The following is a 17,731-nucleotide window of genomic DNA, read 5'->3' as shown; positions in this document are numbered from 1 at the left end:
TGTATGCCTAAAATCCTAAGAAGAGAATGGAGGAAAAGGGATTGCTCTGTGGCCATCCCCCCTGGGGGGGTGATTTCTCCTTTTCTATCTCTCTTTCTCTGTCTCCCTAGCAAGTACATGCACCTTCTAGCAAAAATCTCTCTTAAAAGAAAAGAAAATATTGATACTAAACAAGTGGAAAATGTTTTTATGTTGAAACAATATGCATTTTAATCTTTATCATTATTATTTCAAACAAATATGTATTGATCATCTCCTTTGTGCAAAGTGAAATCTCGCAAAGTAATGTAAATATTTTACCACCAGTCTAGGTTGTACATATAAAAAGAGAGCTATTAGGAAAATACTCTAAAAGTCTTCTGGGTTACCTTTTTGTCACAAATTACCTGGAACTATTCTTAACCAACTGTGAAAATGTTATTTGCTTTGTATAAATCTAAGGATTTCAGCATGTCATATTCTTTTTAAAATGAATTTCTGACTAAACTGTTGCTTTGTGTATTTTCAATGAAGGTAATGTTTTATATGAATTCTTATTTTAAGCTTCTGGGAGCCAATGGAAATGTAAACATCAATTCAAAACTTCGCCTGCAGCTGTATTACCCACCGACTAAATCTCGATCCCATTTAAATGTTGTTGAGGTTTTTGAATGGTGGTCAAAGTGCCCAAGAAATCGTTATCCATCAACATTGTATGTAACTGTAAGAGGATTGAAAGTACCAGACTGTGTAAGTTAATTGCACATGCAAATGTATATCCTTTGTTGTTGAAACTGAAGGGTAACATTATGCGCTATTTATAAAAATATATAAGGTCTCTAAAATTATTTTAACATATTTCTGGAATACAAAGTATCTTCAGCAGTGATATAATGTGAAATAAGTGATACTTAAAAGATATTTAAAATGAATTTCAAATATTCAGAATTTGAGGTTTGGATAAAAGTTTTGTTATAATTTCATCTTGAAGTGCCAAAAGGTAAAAGGATTGAGTGGTGCAGTGGCAACATAGGATTCTGTGATGGTGACCCACATGGGAAGGTCCTAGCTTCACATCCTGAAGTTTCCCTATACATATAGGGCATGCACATACATCCCCATGATCTGGCTTGGCTAAAGATGGGATGGGTCATGGCATGGACTCTATCGCGGTTGCCTGCCTGTCTCTCTTTCTCTCTCCTTATGGAAGATGTAAATAAACTGAAAAAAAAAGAAAAGATAAAAGGATGATTTAAAGCAGAAATTGACAAATAGTTTCCATAATGGGCTAAATTTTGCAAAGTATTTAGTCTCTGTCACAACCACTAAACTTTGCCTTTTTAGTGTGAAAGTAGGCACATAGATATAGGTAGATGGTAACTGAACAAATGGGCATAATGTTTTTCAATAAAACTTGATTTGCAAAAAGGCAGCAGACCAGACTTGATGTATAGGCTGCAGTTTGCAGATCCCTGATTTATAGGAACTCTTTTTTATAATATTATTCAAATACCCAGTAAATAGTTTCTGTACTGCTGCTTTCTATACATTAAAAAATATAAATTATCTTAGAAAAGAATTGGTTCTAAAATGAACTTTTGCCTTTGTCTTATTTGTAACAAGACTTTAATCTTTCTGGTCAGATGTACATTTATAGCTGATTTTTATATACTGTGACCATAGGGATGGTTTGCATTTGTTGAGTGGAGTTAAATAAAATATATCATTGAGAAATAAAGATTTTAAAAATTTCATATTTTTTATAATTGTGACTTTAAAGCCAAAATATTGTACTATACCCAAGTTGTGGCATAATATATGATAGATTATGATGAAGAAATAGAAACAAGGGAGAAGTTATTAAAACCATTTCATATAACCATTGGAATCCTATTTTTTGCTTCCAGAATTTTTTTTAGGCTTTTGGTCATAAGACTACTTTCAAGCAGCTTTTATTTTATTTAGTATAATGTACAAATAAGTGTAATTGGTAGCATATTGAACTCCAGTACTGTAAGCCACATGACTGACCTCCGGTTTGGCCTCTAGTATGAACCTGAAACATGCTGGGTGAATGTGCATGCTGGCTCAAGATTCTAACAAACTAGAGCACTGACAGAAGGGAATTAGATTAGACTTTGTTGAGGGTCTCTCTTTCCTTCATTTTCATTTTCTTTTTCTCTTTCTCTACCTTGCATGCATCCCCTTTTTTTTTTATGAACAAAAAATTTTTAATAGAAGAATATACAAATAAAAGAATTTTCTCAGAATTTCATTTCAAAAAATATTTCTATACTTTTTTTTCAAGATTTTAAAAACTATATGCTTGGAAAGAGAAAAAAATGAACAATGATATATACATTTTCTCATTTTCCATACTTATTTAGATAAAACCATCTTACCGCTCTATGATGGCCCTTCAGGAGGAAAAAGGTGAACCATTGTACTGTGAACGTCACCATGAATCAAGTTCAGTAGAAACAGAGCCTGGATTAGAAGATTCAAAGGAAGTAGTAAAGTGGAAACGACTGCCTGGCCAGGTGAAGTGTTTGCTAATACTGGATTCATTTAGATACTTATTTATCCAAAAGCTATTACTTCTAGGATATTTATTGGGTTGTCAGAAAAGTCATAACACATTTTTGCATAGAAAAAATATATCATGACTTTTCTGACAACTCAATAGTTTACTACTTAAAATGTTTAGGTTATCCTTGTTCTTAACTATAATTTAGTCTTTTTGTTGATTCATTTGACAAAAAGTATGAAGAGTGTTTATAGTGTACATATAAGTACATATTAGGGTACATATAAGTACATTATTACAGACTGTTGTAATAGTTTGCTAGGGTTGCCATAACAAAATACCACAAGGGACCTGCAGATGGCATAGTGGTTAAAGGCACTGGACTCCCACATGGTCAACCACAGTTCAAGTCCCAGACCCAGCGGCTTTAAACTCATGCTGCACACATGTTCATGCATGCCCAAAATCCCAGGAAGAGAATGGAGATGGAATTGTGTAGCCATACCCCCAGGGGGGATAAATTCTTGTTTTTTTCTCCTTCTGTTTCTCTGGTGAGTGTACATGCCCTATAGCAAAAGCAAACAAACAAACAAATCACAAACAGGGTGGTTGATACAACATTTATTCCTCATAATTTTAGAAGCTGAGAAGTCCAAAATCAAGGTGTTAACCAATTTGATTCCTGATGAGGGTTCTCTTCTTCATTTGCAGACAACCTTTTCTATGCCATATTTGCACATTGTAGAGAGAGATCACCTCACTTGTGCCTCTTTTCATAAGGACACAAATTCCATTCATGAAGGTACCTCTTTCAGAACCTAATTACTTCCCCAAATCATCACAGTGGAAATTATGGCCTCAACATATGAATTTTGAGGGGATACAGCACAAAGTTCATAGTAAGCATCAGGGTGCCAGCAGGGTTGATTTCTCTGAGGTTTCTCCTTGGCTAGCAGATGGCAGTGTTCCTGTTGCCTGCTTACATCTTTAATTTGTGCGTGTATATGCCTGGTGTCTCTTCCTCTTATGGGAGCAGAGTCTTACTGGATTAGGACTCTCCCCTAATAATCTCATTTTAATTTACCCACCTTTTCAAATACTTTTAAATTTATTTCCCAGTCTTTATGTATTTGTGAAAATTTTTATAGCTCTTGGCTTCTTCCTGAATCACATTTTGATGGAGATACATACGTGCATATTCTTGTACTATAAGTTGAGCCTTTGCTACTTGGTTACTGTCTTTTTTGCAGTGGCAAGAAGCACTGTTGATATAGTTTTGCAGATTTCTTTCTTGTTCCCATATAGAGAATAGAATGGTTTGCTTTATACATCTGAGCCATTACCATATGAGATTTATTGAAAATCTTCACTTACCTAAACATTCAGTATATGAATAAGAATTATTTTCTCAGGCCTCTTTCTGTGTTTTTCATCACATTTGACTTTCTTTTTGAGACCTGTTTATGGATACATTTTAAAATCACATTAGCAGATTTGTAATACTTCACAAATAATATGGTGAAAACAGTACTCAGATTATTCCCTTAGGGACATTCCATGTTAGAGGAGGGAAAGAAACCAGTTACAATATTGTTCACTTTAAGGTATGCCTCAGAGAAGTCCTAAAGGAAAGACAGGTATAAAGGTAATTGTATGGATAAGCAGTACTCAGAGTGGTTTGGGGCACTCTGGGAGTCCTGAAACCCTTCCTGGATATTCCTGAAGTGAACTTTTCATAGTAATTCTAAGATTTTAGTCTTTTTCACTTGCATTCTCTCACAAGTATATAGTAGAGTTTTCTGGAGGTTTAATGACACATTGTATCACAAGAGAATGAATGAAGAAGCAGTTATAAAAATCTTTCTTTCATTAAGCCAGTTATTAAGGAGATTTTCAAAATGTAAAACAGTTTTTTATATAATTATTTTTTGATTAAAAAGATATGATTTATGTTAACATTTACTGAATTAGTTATTGTTATTTTTAAGTGAATTAACAAATACTTTTTTTTCTTCGAAAGGTTTTGCCATAGGGCACATGTGCTTAGTGGAGGGAGACAGAGAAAGAGAAAGTGAGAAATCATCCTCCCACCTCTAGGGATAGCCATGCTGCAGAACTTTCTCTTCTTAGATTTTCGGGCATGCACATGCACTCAGTGTGATTTTCTAGAACATAAACTGCAGTAGGTCATGTGTAAATCCAGTGCCTTAATCACCACACTACGTGCTGGCCCCAACAAATACTTTTTAAATATCTGAATTTTCATTTTTGATATGATAAATCTATATTTATCTCATAAGCAAATCTTTAAACAAATAAAATCTTTTGGGGAGCCTCAAAAATTTTTTAAGACTGAAACAGCCTGAACTACAGTTGACCATGTGGGATCTATTTTCCTTAACCACTAGGCCATGGGCTGGCTCATGAAGAAATTTTAATATAGTTAATGAATGAGAGACCGACAGCGGTTATTGATTACTTTGAAAATGCATTTTGGGGGACAGCTACAAAGCATAGTTATTTTAAGAGAGGAAGACAAATTGAACATTCATGTGTCCTAGCCTTAAGCTATATAGTCTGATCAGTGAGAAACAGAGGACATCCAGACATAGCCAATTAAAATAGTCTTTATTGGTTAAGTTGGTAGCTTGGGGGTAGGGTGAAGCTCATGTTTCTTAAAACCCTTCATCCCCGAGTGCAAGGTGAGGAGTGCTTATAAAGGCAAAAATCACGTTCTTTTACAACATGGTGTGGTGGGCTTGAAAGGGTTGTGGGGTATGGCCTTACAATGCAGAAGTTTACAGAAGGGAAGCAAGCAGGTAAATCATTTCTTTTCTTTTTTTTTTTTTTTGAAGAGGTTTTTCAATAGGACGCTTGCGCTTGCCAGAGAGACAGAGAGATAGAAAGCGAGAAATCACCCCCCCCCCCATGGGGGATGGCCACGCCGCAATCCCTTCTCCTCCATTCTCCTCTTGGGATATTGGGCACGCATGCACACGTGCCTGGCGTGAGTTTATGCAACCAGGTCTGGGACTCGAACCGCTGTTGACTACATGGGAGTCCAGTGGCATAGCCATTACGCTTACTGCTGGTCCCAGGTAAATCATTTCTAAGGGTATTTTCCATCCCTACCTAAACACAATGGAGTCATAATGGCCTTCATAGCTCAGTGCAAATGAGTCGAGTGGCTCATTTTGGGTTATTTAGCAAAGACAGTAGGAATGTTGATCACTCAGTGTACTCTAGACAAAAAGAAAAAACAATTTTTCTTTTCTTTTTTTTTTTTTTTTTTGAGAGGTTCTTTTTGCTGTAGGGCACGTGTGCTTGCCAGAGAGACAGAGAGATAGAAAGCGAGAAATCATCCCCCAGGGGGGGTGGCCACACCACAGTCCCTTCTGCATTCTCCTCTTGGGATTTTGGGCATGCATGCACACGCGCCCAGTGTGAGTTTAAGCCACTGGGTCCGGGACTTGAACCGCGGTTGACTACATGGGAGTCCAGCGACATAGCCATTATGCTAACTGCTGGTCCCTGCCCAGGATAGTTTTAAAGTATCAGATATTACAGAGCAGACATCTTGTGGCTGTGCTGTTCGCGTGAGCCCAGTAGGTCCAGGGAGGCCCAGTTGCTGTGTGAGGGCGGGGAGGAAGCCGAAGCCAAGGCTGCTGCTTGAGGAAAGCACTGGCCCCTCTGCGCTAGTAACTGGCAGAGCCAGAGTGAGACCATCTTTCCCTGCTGCCTGGATAATCAAGAGTTTTGGCCATACCTTTAGGCACACACTAAGATAGAAGCTAGATGGAAAGCACAGACTATGGTACTGGAGTAGATTAATAAGGAACTTAGTGATTTAGCTCATGACCCTCCAGCACAGTGTTCTGCAGGTCCAGTTGGGGATGATATGTTTCATTGGCAAGCCACAAATATGGGACCTAATGACAGCCCGTATCACGGTGCTTTATTCTTTTTGACAATTCATTTTCCTACCGACTACCCCTTCAAACCACCTAATGTTGCATTTCCAACAAGAATTTATCATCCAAATATTAACAGTAATGGCAGCATTTGTCTTGATATTCTAAAATCACAACGGTCTCGTAACTATTTCTAAAGTTCTTTTATCCATTTGTTCATTGCCATACGCTCCAAACCCAGATGATCCCCTAGTGCCAGAGATTGAATGGATCTATGAAACAGACAGAGATGAGTACCAACAGTATATCTTGGGAATGGACTTAGAAGTATGTCATATGATGCTACCTTTAACTCAGAATAACCTGCATTATTGCTGGAATAAACGTTAAATTACTGTTCCTTTTTTGATTTTCTTATCTAGCTGCTCCCCATCAGACCTCATCTATTTTTTCTTTTTTTTTTTGGAGAGGTTTTTGCTATAGGGTATGTGCGCTCGCCAGACAGACAGAGAGACAGAAAGCGAGAAATCATCCCCTGGGGGGATGGCCACTCCACAATCCCTTCTTCTCCATTCTCCTCTTGGTATCTTGGGCATGCATGCACACGTGCCCGGCGTGAGTTTAAGCCACCGGGTCCAGGACTCGAACTGCGGTCAACTTCGTGGGAGTCCAGCGGCATAGTCATTATGCTAACTGCTGGTCCCATAGACCTCATCTTTTTAAAATTTTTTGTTTGTTTATCTCCTACTATTCATTCACATGCTCATCTGAGAAGACTTGCTCTTCCAACTTTGGACTATAACTGCTTTTAGAAACTGTAAAGTAGTTACAAGAGAACAGTTGCCCAAGATTCAGAATTTAAGAGAAAAAAATGGAGCATGTGTATTATGTGGCCAGTATCTTTAATCTAACTTGATTATGAGACTAAAACCATCCCTCACTGCTCTAATATGCTGAAGAAATCATCTGAGGGGAAGGGAGGTGAATGCTCAGTTGCCACATCAAAGGAAGCAGCATTATTCTAGCAACATCAATTCTACTTTAAGCCTTCCACTGTTAGAGATTTGACATTACATGATATACTTTATGCTCATAACTTACATGGGCAGAGAACTGGTATTGAATTTATAGCATCAGCAGAACAGAAAGTGTGATGTATTTTGTGCTTGTCAGTAAAGGAATGACCTGTTCTTGTCTTACAGAGAATGGAAATTGGAAGTCAAACATTCTTTGTATTTCAAATTAGAGTCAAACACTTTTCAATTTTCATTTAGATTGTTAGGAGGCTTAGAGCTATTAGTTAATCTCTCTTCCAATACACTGTTTAATATAGCATTGAGTAAATGATGCAAATTGTCAGTGGATGAGTGATCAATGGATAGCTCTGCTAGTAATTGATTTATTTTTCTTCAATAAAGTTGCATAAGCTAAAATAAAGTATCAGATATTACAATTTTTCTAGTCTCATTTTAGATGAGGTAAGTAGTAGTTATACATCAAGAATAAGTTCATTGCATTTTATAGAGAACTGATTCTCTGTTTAGAAAATAGTTTATTATGATTTTTTTCATCATTCTGCTTGCTTATTTTTCTCTTTCTCTACATCACATTAAGAGGACTTTAAAAAAAAACACAAAACTACAGTAATTAAAATTAATAGCTAGCCTTTGTTTTCAATGTTTCTTAACATATTTATTAAATGTATGTTTTTTAGACTTGCCGTATCCCAAACAAACACCTCTTCTCACTAAATGCAGGAGAGCGGGGTTGTTTTTGTCTCGATTTCTCTCACAATGGAAGAATATTAGCAGCAGCCTGTGCCAGCCGGGATGGATATCCAATTATTTGTAAGTAATAATCTGCCCTGTTTAGTCTGATTGTAGTCTGTGTTGAGGATTTTTTTTTGATATTTAAATAATTATTGAAATCTTAAGTTGTTAGCCCCAGTACTATTAAAATAAAGAAGACATTATTTCTCCAGTCAAATATTTTTTTAGTATAGTAATTTTACACTTCTCTGTATAAAAACTGTTCAGAAGAGGATTAAAAATGATAAGATGAAAAATAGTAGATTTACTTTTAAAACATGCAAGAAGATTTTTGTAAACATCTTCTATTTTAAATATAGAGATTTAGAGAAACATGAAATTATTTATCTCTTGGGAAATTTAGTCTAATGTGGTTAGTTGAAAGCGATAATGGCTTGAATTTTAAAAGTCCCCAAATTTGTTGTGCATTAAAACACTAATACTTGGCTTAGAATACACAGATAAAGACTTTTCACTATGTTACGGAAGTCACCAGATAGGCCAAGATAAATCATTTCTGTAATTTTGGAATTTTAAAGAGGACATTTACCATACTTTTTTAAACTTAGAAGCATTAAATATTCTGCTTTATTTCAGCTCCATAGTGAAAAGCAGCTGTCCTTGTCGGGAAATAGCCAGTGCCTCATGAGTATTTGCCCTAAACACCAAATTTTATTGATTTTTTTTCCCTCAGTCTCTCACAATTTGTTTTTCCTTAGTTGATTCACATTTTTTGTTTTTAAAGCAGAAACTCATAATTAATTTGGTTGGCATTTATTAATAAATATACCTTGGGACCAGCAGTTAGCATAATGGCTATGTCACTGGACTCCCATGTAGTCGACCGCAGTTCAAGTCCCAGACCCGGTGGCTAAAACTCATGCCAGGGCGCGTGTGCGTGCGTGTCCAAGATTCCAAGAGGAGAATGGAGGAGAAGGAATTGTGGCATGGCCACCCCCCCTGGGGAGTGATTTCTTGCTTTCTCTTTCTCTGTCTCTCTCTGTCTTTCTGGTGAGTGCATGCGCCCTATGGCAAAAACCTTTCCAAAAAAAAAAAAATTAATTTAGCTTGCTAAATGTTCAAATTAATGTTTTTCTTAAATTTGGGAAGTGCTCAGTCATTTCCTCAGATATTCCATTTGTCCATTTCTTTCTTATCCTGGGACTCCCATTATGCCTATGTGAGTATACTAGTGGTATCACATGGGTGTCTCCCTAAGGCTTCTTTAGTTTTCATTCTTTTTCTTTTTGTATTGGATCATTTCACTTGACCTTTCATCAAATTTAGTAATTCTTCTAGTTCAGATCTACCCTCAAACTCTTTCAGTAAATTATTTTAGTTATTGTACTTCTCAATTCAGATGTATATGTAGTTCTCTTTTAATATAATTTATTTCTCCTAATACCTTCTTTTTTGTTAAGAAATCATTCTTGCATTTTATTTTGACTTTTTTTAGGTCTTTGAACATATTTATAATAATGGGCCTAAAGTCGCTTTTGAGGAAGACCAATGTCTGGCCTTCCTCAGTTTTTACATAGATAACTTCAACAAACCGATTTTTTCTCTTTTTCCCCTGTACTTTCCTGTTTGTTTTTTTTTCCCAATATTTTATGATTTTGTATTAAAAACTTGGTATTCTGAATAATACACTGTGGCAGCTCCAGAAATTACATGTTCTTTTCTCTATCATCTCATCTACCTAGGATTTGTTGTTTTTGCTGTTTATTGACTTAATTTCTATAAAGTCTTTGTTCTTTGTCATCTGTTGCTATTGGGGTCTCTGTTTGGCTGGGTGAGTAGTAGGCTAATGGTTGGGTAGAGTTTTTAAAAATACCTTGAGTAGATAAGTCTGCTGACTCTTGCTAAGGGGCTTAGTGTTTGTTGTGATATACTTTCAGTGCTCCAGCTGTCAATTTACAACTCTGCCTTAGCCCTTACTTCGTCTTTGTGCACAGCTTCTTCAGGTCAGCTGGAGTAAGAGATGAAGCCTCTCAGATCATTCTTGGGTATGCACCTGGCCCTTCACATGCATGCATAGGAATCCTTTTAGATTCCTAGGGATATTTTGGACCTTGTCAAAATCCTCTGTGGACATCTCATTTCTATTTTTTTTTATTTTAAGTCCTTTGTGAGGCTTTCCCTAGCCCCATCTGGTATCACTGCCTCAGGCGCCTACATGGTTAAATGATCTGATTGATTTGACTTACACCCTGTGGTTAAGAACTATTTTCACAGAGCATGCATTGACCTAGGTCAAATAAAGCCACACCCTGAGATTGGAGCTTTTCTTGGAGTTAACAAATTGTGAAATAGTGATTTAAGTCTGGAAAGCTACAGACCTCTTCTTTCCCATTTTATGACTGTTAGGCTCCTGATTTCACTGTTCTTAAGACTTTTTTATAGTCTTGGAAGGGGGAATAGGGCAAGGTAAAAATACCATGAAGATCAATGTTTTTACTAAGGTTCAGTCATTTTTTTTTTTTTTCCGGAGAGGTTTTTTGCTATAGGGCACGTGCATGCGCCAGACAGATAGAGAGAGACATAGAGACAGAAAACGAGAAATCACCCCCCATAGGGGATGGCCACGCCGCAATACCTTCTCCTCCATTCTCCTCACGGGATCTTGGGCACGCATACACACGCACCCGGCATGAGATTAAGCCCCCGGGTCCGGGACTCTTACCGCGGTCGACTAAGTGGGAGTCCAGCGACATAGCCATTACGCTAACTGCTGGTCCCCAGTCATTTTTCTTGAATAAGTACTTCTCAAATTGCTTATAATAGTACCTCTCAGATTGCTTATAACAATATGCATTGCTTAATTAAAGGGCAACTGATTTTACCACTAGGTGGAAGTAGAGACTTGTAAAGTTTATAATAGAAGATTTTATTGTGTATATAACGTATTATGTTGCTTTGTTTGTTAGATGAATTGCTGTTAATTTTCTTACTTTTACTCTAAGAATAGTTAAAATTTCTCAGTATTTCAAATTTTGCTTGGAATTTTACTTATTCTCTGGAAGAATAATTCCTTATTCATGAAAGCCCAAATTACAGAATATTGTATGTGAATTTCAGTATAAATATATTTTATTATTTGACTAATGAAAGATTATCAAAGATTCTTGGGGAATTGCTTTAAAAAAGATGAGAATAATTGATTTGTAGTATACTGTAAAGTTTTCCATGTTAATTCTTGTGTCAGAAGAAAATAAAAAACTTATTAAGTAGATTCTGAAATTTTATTTACACTGCATATGTCTTTGGTTAAACTATTTTAAATGATGTATTTTTATATTTCTGGATTAAGGTGCCTCTGTCTGGGAACCTGCTAATTTATGAATATTTTCTTTAGTATATGAAATTCCTTCTGGACGTTTTATGAGAGAATTGTGTGGCCACCTCAATATCATTTATGATCTTTGTTGGTCAACTGATGATCGGTACATCCTTACTTCGTCATCTGATGGCACTGCCAGGTTAGTAGACTTGAGAATTATTTATTGTACATCCTGTTTGCCATCAAGGAAGCAAAACTAGTAAAACTACTCGTATTCAATCATGTTTTACCTATGAAGAGGCTGTTATAAATACACATCATCATGCAGACTGACTGATTAAATTAATAGTAGTAAAACTTTTCTTCAAGACATTTTTCTTAAATACCTTTCCTTTATGTAATATGTAGCATTTCTAGTCCTCACTATTTTTAAATGATCATTATGTAAACTGTTCAGTATTTCAATATGAAGTTATTAAATAACTAGGACATAAGCTCTTTTTTAAAAAAAATTATTTTAAGGTTTATTTATTTTATTCTCTAATGAGACAGAGAGAAAAAGAGAGACAGTGAGATGACACCCACAACAGGGCCTTCATGTTGTGATCTACGCCCAGTCTTAGCTGGCCCCAATCATGGACCTGCAAGCTCCTGGAGTACTTAGGGATTCAGTGTTCACCCAGGACCTTTCCTTTGTAGATCTATTTGCATTATTGCCGCACTCTAGAACTTAAGCTCTTCACCGTAGGGATTTTGTATTCATTGTTGGCTAGACGTATAGGCTAGAATCCAGTGCTGTTCAGTACATAGCTGTGAGAGAAATAAATTAGTATGTACCTACCTTATGTTTCAAGAGGTTTATAGGGCTGACCCTGTAGCCTCATGGTTAAGAGTACCAGATCTCACAAAGCTGACTGCAGTTCAAATCTTGGCCGCTTAAGGGCATGGATGCCTGTGTATAAACCCCAATCCTGACTGAGTGGAGAGATGAAAAAGAAAGTGTTGTAGCATGCCATACCCATTGGGGGGTGCTTTCTCTCTCTTCCCTTCTCTGTGTCTCTGGTGAGTACATATGTCCTCTGACAAATAAAAACACAGGAAAAGGAAAAGAATTTCATATTGTTAAATATTTGCATTGTTCAAAATGTATCTTAAAATAATTTATCCAGTTTCAATTTATTAAGTACCACAATAAAACATTTTAAAGGCTTACTTTTATAGTTTTATTTATATAGTTTTAGCTGCTTTTTCTGCTTCAAATGTGGTTCAAAAAATACTATTAGACATTTTTTCAAGATAAGTTTTCAAGATCTTTAATATATATCATTTACTTTCATTCCAGCAACCACTAGGGGACACACATTATTCTCTCAACAGACTAGGGAACTGGAAGTGTATTTTGAGATCCATACTGTCTTCACTTTTTTTTACTTCTGCCTTCAGCTCTTATAACACTTCATGTGATGTCTTGGGCCCCTTTATTTGCTAATCTCATCAATCCCTTTATCTATATAAAATATCTAATTGCCCAGGTTGTTACTGTGGTTGTTCAATTTGTATTTAAATGAAAAAGATGACAACTATTTACAGTTGACTACCCTCTCTATTGAGCTGGGAACCTACTATGACTTCCCCTTAGCAATTTCCTCAAAAACCTATCTGGTCTGTTCTTTTAGCACAGCCATCCTGTCTGATGCCTGGTAATACTACAGGAAAATAGATAAGGCTATAACCTGAGGCTAACCTGTGGACTTGTAAGTCTTAAACTCACCTGAGCTCTCATCTCTGTTGAGCAGTCCTTTTAGTTATCTTTATTCTGCTTTCTTTTTTAATTTCTCTGGCAACAGATTCAAATCTTAACATACATTGAAGCTTTCTACACTAATTCATAGTCTTCTCACTTTCATTAGATGACTATGATTTACAGTGAAATTTAGTCAGACACAGACTTCCTACATTTCCCTCTGGTTTTTATTTTTTTCTAGAAATTATTTATTTTATTTATTATTATTATTATTTACATTTGACCAGAGAGACTGAGAGGGAGAGAGAGGGAAAGTGAGAAAACAAGCCACTAGGTCTGAGACTCAAACCATGGTCGGCCATGTAGGAATCCTGCTGACCCCAGCTGTTCTCTTAATATCTATAAATTTACCCATTTTATCTCTGTCCATTTGTTTTAACAAAGAATTATGGGAACAGACTGCTTTATGGCTAATCTTTGACCTGTGCTTTTTAAATTCCATCCCTTAATCTACAATTTTATTAGATCTACTGTTTCCTATACCTCTAGTCTGTTCAGTATCTTCTTTATTGACTTTACCCTCTCATCTTAAAAATATGCTCAAGTTTTCTGATCTTTTTCTCAATTTTTCCTGCCTTCTAGACCATCACATATTTTTTCTTTGTATATCTTCAGAAGCATTCTTTTCATATTGTCTTTACTTACTCCAGTTTTTCTGGCTTTTACTTCCACCACGGTATATAAACTTTATTCAAGAGGTCAGTAGTCTCTTACTAATTTTCAGATCCATTGTCCAGTTTTAGTCCTTATTCTGTTTGTCTTCACTGCAGTAATTGAGCATTGACCTGTCTTAAAATACTTTCAATTCATGATTTTCATTAGCAACCTCTTCTGTTGATCTTTTTATGACTCTGACAAATTCTACACATTATCTTTCTTTGGTTCCTTTTTCTCTGCCTTTTCTCTGTTAGTGTTTTCTCCTAAGAACCTTTAGTTGACTGATTCCTGGTTTCATATTCTAGTCCATGTTTCTATGACTATCACAGCTTTGATTCTTATTTCTATGCTAATGATCTCAAGCTCCCATCTTTTTTCTGAGTTGACCTATTACATGTTTCCATCTGGATAGGCCAGTGCCACCTGAACTCCAAAACCAAACTTATCAACCTCCCTAGATTTTGTTTTCTTCCACTAATCTTCATTTATGTTTGATGGCATGTTTATCCATGCTGTCTCTCAAACTGGGAACACAGAGTAGTGCTCATCTCTTCTTTCTTTCTCATTATTACTTTCAACATCTAATGGCACTAAAGCCTACTAGTTCTTACTCGTGCGAGGTTCACCCTTCTATCACATCCCCTCTAACCTCACTGCTTTTACCTTGATTCTAGCCTTGCTATCACTTCCTTAACTTGTTACTATTAAACATTCCCTGGGACCAGCAGTTGGTGTAATGGCTATATCACTGGACTCCCATGTAGCCGACCGAGGTTCGAGTCCCGAACCCAGTGGCTTAAACTCATGCCAGGTGTGTGTGCATGTATGCCCAAGATCCCGAGAGGAGAATGGAGAAGGGATTGTGGGGTGGCCATCCCCCCTGGAGGGTGATTTCTTGTTTTCTGTCTCTCTGTCTTTCTGGTGAGTGCACACGCTCTATAGCAAAAACCTCTCAAAAAAAACAACAACAACAACAACAAAAAAACATTCCCAGTGTAGTCTCTAGCTCCTCTGTCTCTACCATGCTAAAATTATCTTTCCAAAATCATCTTTCTTAATTCCTTGACTTTAGAAAAATCTGTGATTACCCATCACCTTTTGGAAAATTTTTGGCATGGGCCTCATTGTCCTTACATCCTTGTCTTGAGCGGTTCCCATGTGTCCTTTGCCTCATCCATATGATCTTTTTTTTTAAAATTACAGATTTTTGCCTTAGAGCCAGCTTGTGCACTCATCTGAGAGAAAGAGAGAGACAGAGACAGTGAGAAAGAAAATGAGAAATCACCCCCCAGGGGAGATGGTCACGCAGCATTCCCTTCTCCTCCATTCTCCTCCTGGGATCTTGGGCACCCCACATGAGTTTCAAACCACCAGAGATAAACTATAGTTGGCCATGTGGGAGTCCAGTGACATAACTGCTATGTCATCCCCTGGTCTCAGGATCTTTAGCATATTGACATTTCATGCTCTTTTAGCTTACCTATTCTGCCTATACTTCTACCCTTCCTAACTCATTCACTCAGCAGAAATTTATAAAGTGCCTTTGTGAACCATGCTAGGCTCATAGTCATTTAAAATTCAGCTCAAATTTCATCATTTCTTTAAATCATCTTGGGTTTCCCCTACATAACATACAGTATGTTATAGTGAAGTATACTTTTTTCTTTATGTGGCTTTAAACTTGATATTAATTTTGGAGTTGTTAAATCATAAAATATGATTATGAAAGCATTAACTGAGTGAAAAGAGAGGCATTGTAGCTAGAATCAAAAAGGAGATTTTTGAAAGAGGTAAGAAATCTTTGTAATGAAAAAGCTGGCCAAAAGAAGAGAATTAGAATTGCTAATGCTAGCAAGTGACAGAAATATGGATTTCTGTCCATGTCTTTTCCTTTGGTCATCCTGGGAATCGATGTCACATATTATTATTTTTTTATTTATTTATTTTGGAGATGTTTTTGCTATAGGGCGCGTGTGCTCGCCAGCCAGACAGAGAGAGACAGAGAGACAGAAAGTGAGAATCACCCCCCAGGGGGGATGGCCACGCCGCAATCCCTTCTCCTCCATTCTCCTCTTGGGATCTTGGGCACGCATGCATACGTGCCCATGTTTAAGCCACCGGGTCCAGGACTCGAACCTTGGTCGGCTACATGGGAGTCCAGCAACATAGCCATTACACTAACTGCTGGTCCTGATGTCACATATTATTGAAAGTGTCTCTTAAGTAACTTTCCCATTGATTAGCTCTCTTGCATATGAGTTCGCCTAAATCTTTTTTTTTTAGTTATCTCTAGAATAATCTGTGGTTTTCTCAAATCAACAGTTCTTAATACAATCAGAAATAATTTTCAATATGTGATGACTCCCAAATAGGCCTTTATGTTCTCTAAAATCCCTCATCACACAGACCCTTTTAACTTTGGAATGTTTTTCCTTTCCCACAGGTAAAATACATTTTTGTGTATTCATCCAGTCTTTTACAAATTTGTGTTCTCTTGTTCTCCATTGATCAGTGTGATTTTTTTCATAGACTCATTAATACATTACTTTTAGATTCTACCATTTCCTGGGCTAATAAAAGTCATCACTGAGGGACTCGAGATGGCAGAATGGTTGCATCGCTGGACTCCCACGTAGTTGACCACAGTTTGAGTCCCAGACTTAATGGCTTAAGACTCAGACCAGGCACATGTGCATGCATGCCCAAAGTTCTGAGAGGAGAGTGGAAGCGAAGAAATTGTGATGTGGCCATCAGCCCTGGGAGTGATTGCTCATTTTCTATTGCTCTGTCTCTCTGGCGAGTGCATTTACCCTATTGCAAAAATCTCTCTTTAAAAAAAAAAAAAAAAAAAAAAAGCCATCATTGATACAAGTTCAGTTTTTACACAAAAACCTTCATTTTTTAGTATAAAAGTATTATTTCTATTATATTCAACTATTCTGAAGATTCTTTTTGCTTGCCTTATTTGTCTATTATATAAATTTCAAATAATGCTGCTAAGATATATTAGCAAACAACTGAAGTTTTCCTTTTCACTGTCTTCTTTATATTCTCTTCAAATAACAATTTTGTTCTTTTAATAAGTATTATCTTTCATGTAGCATATGTTCATTAGAAACATCACTATGGTAAAAATGTTTATGCAGTGACACACGTGCTTTATTTTTACTTAAAAACATGCCCTTTCACTTCCTTCATTATCAGTTTGGATTCTTAGTAATTGAAGATCATATCCTGTATTTTAAGCAGCTGCTGAGAAAACTCACAGAATGTTATTCTTGAGTAGCAACTGTGTGTTTTTCTTTTATTGATAATTTTTAAAAGGACTTAATTTGCTTTAGTTCTTAAGCAGTAATTAAAAGAATAAATTATAAATCACTGTATTAAAATTAATATATTCTTCTAAGTCTAATAACCCAGCATAAAAAGCCCAATGTTTTGTATTCCTCTAGCAACTGTCTTTTGCTATATTTTGCCTATTTTTTGCCAATTATTAGAAATGTATAGTATCTAACATAACATTTTAACCCTTACAGTTTATTTATTCTTTTGTCAAGACCATGGCAGTGATAATAATCTTAATTTTTTAAAAAAATCATCTATTATTTTAGAGAAAGAGCTAAGTGTTAAGCATAGAGTATTAATGTAGGATAGTCTGTTTTCTATCAAAATATTACAATTCTTTTCATCTTATTTTACTTGAGAATTCGTAGAATAATTTTAATATGGCTTGTAAGTCTTCAAGATCTTCATGTTTATTTTCTA

At 36.2% G+C, this 17,731-nt stretch overlaps 1 protein-coding gene and 1 pseudogene across 6 annotated transcripts in view; both read left to right on the top strand.

Moving 5' to 3' along the window:
• AHI1 (Abelson helper integration site 1) overlaps nt 1-17,731 on the top strand; it is a 220,541-nt gene that overhangs the window by 44,207 nt on the left and 158,603 nt on the right. For all 6 annotated transcript variants that reach the window (XM_014586221.2, XM_027770239.1, XM_006144344.3 and 3 more), the window contains exons 10-13: nt 544-729; nt 2,367-2,519; nt 8,132-8,264; nt 11,581-11,704. In XM_014586221.2, coding sequence (XP_014441707.1) covers nt 544-729; nt 2,367-2,519; nt 8,132-8,264; nt 11,581-11,704 — 596 coding nt within the window. The remainder of the gene's footprint in view (nt 1-543; nt 730-2,366; nt 2,520-8,131; nt 8,265-11,580; nt 11,705-17,731) is intronic.
• LOC106734447 (ubiquitin-conjugating enzyme E2 D3 pseudogene) lies at nt 6,318-6,757 on the top strand (annotated as a pseudogene).

The sequence above is a fragment of the Tupaia chinensis genome, unplaced genomic scaffold (genome assembly GCF_000334495.1).
Source record: "Tupaia chinensis unplaced genomic scaffold, TupChi_1.0 Scaffold000117_2, whole genome shotgun sequence".
Lineage (NCBI taxonomy): Eukaryota > Metazoa > Chordata > Mammalia > Scandentia > Tupaiidae > Tupaia > Tupaia belangeri.
Note: the sequence above shows the minus strand (reverse complement) of the source record. Positions and strands in the feature narration are given on the sequence as shown.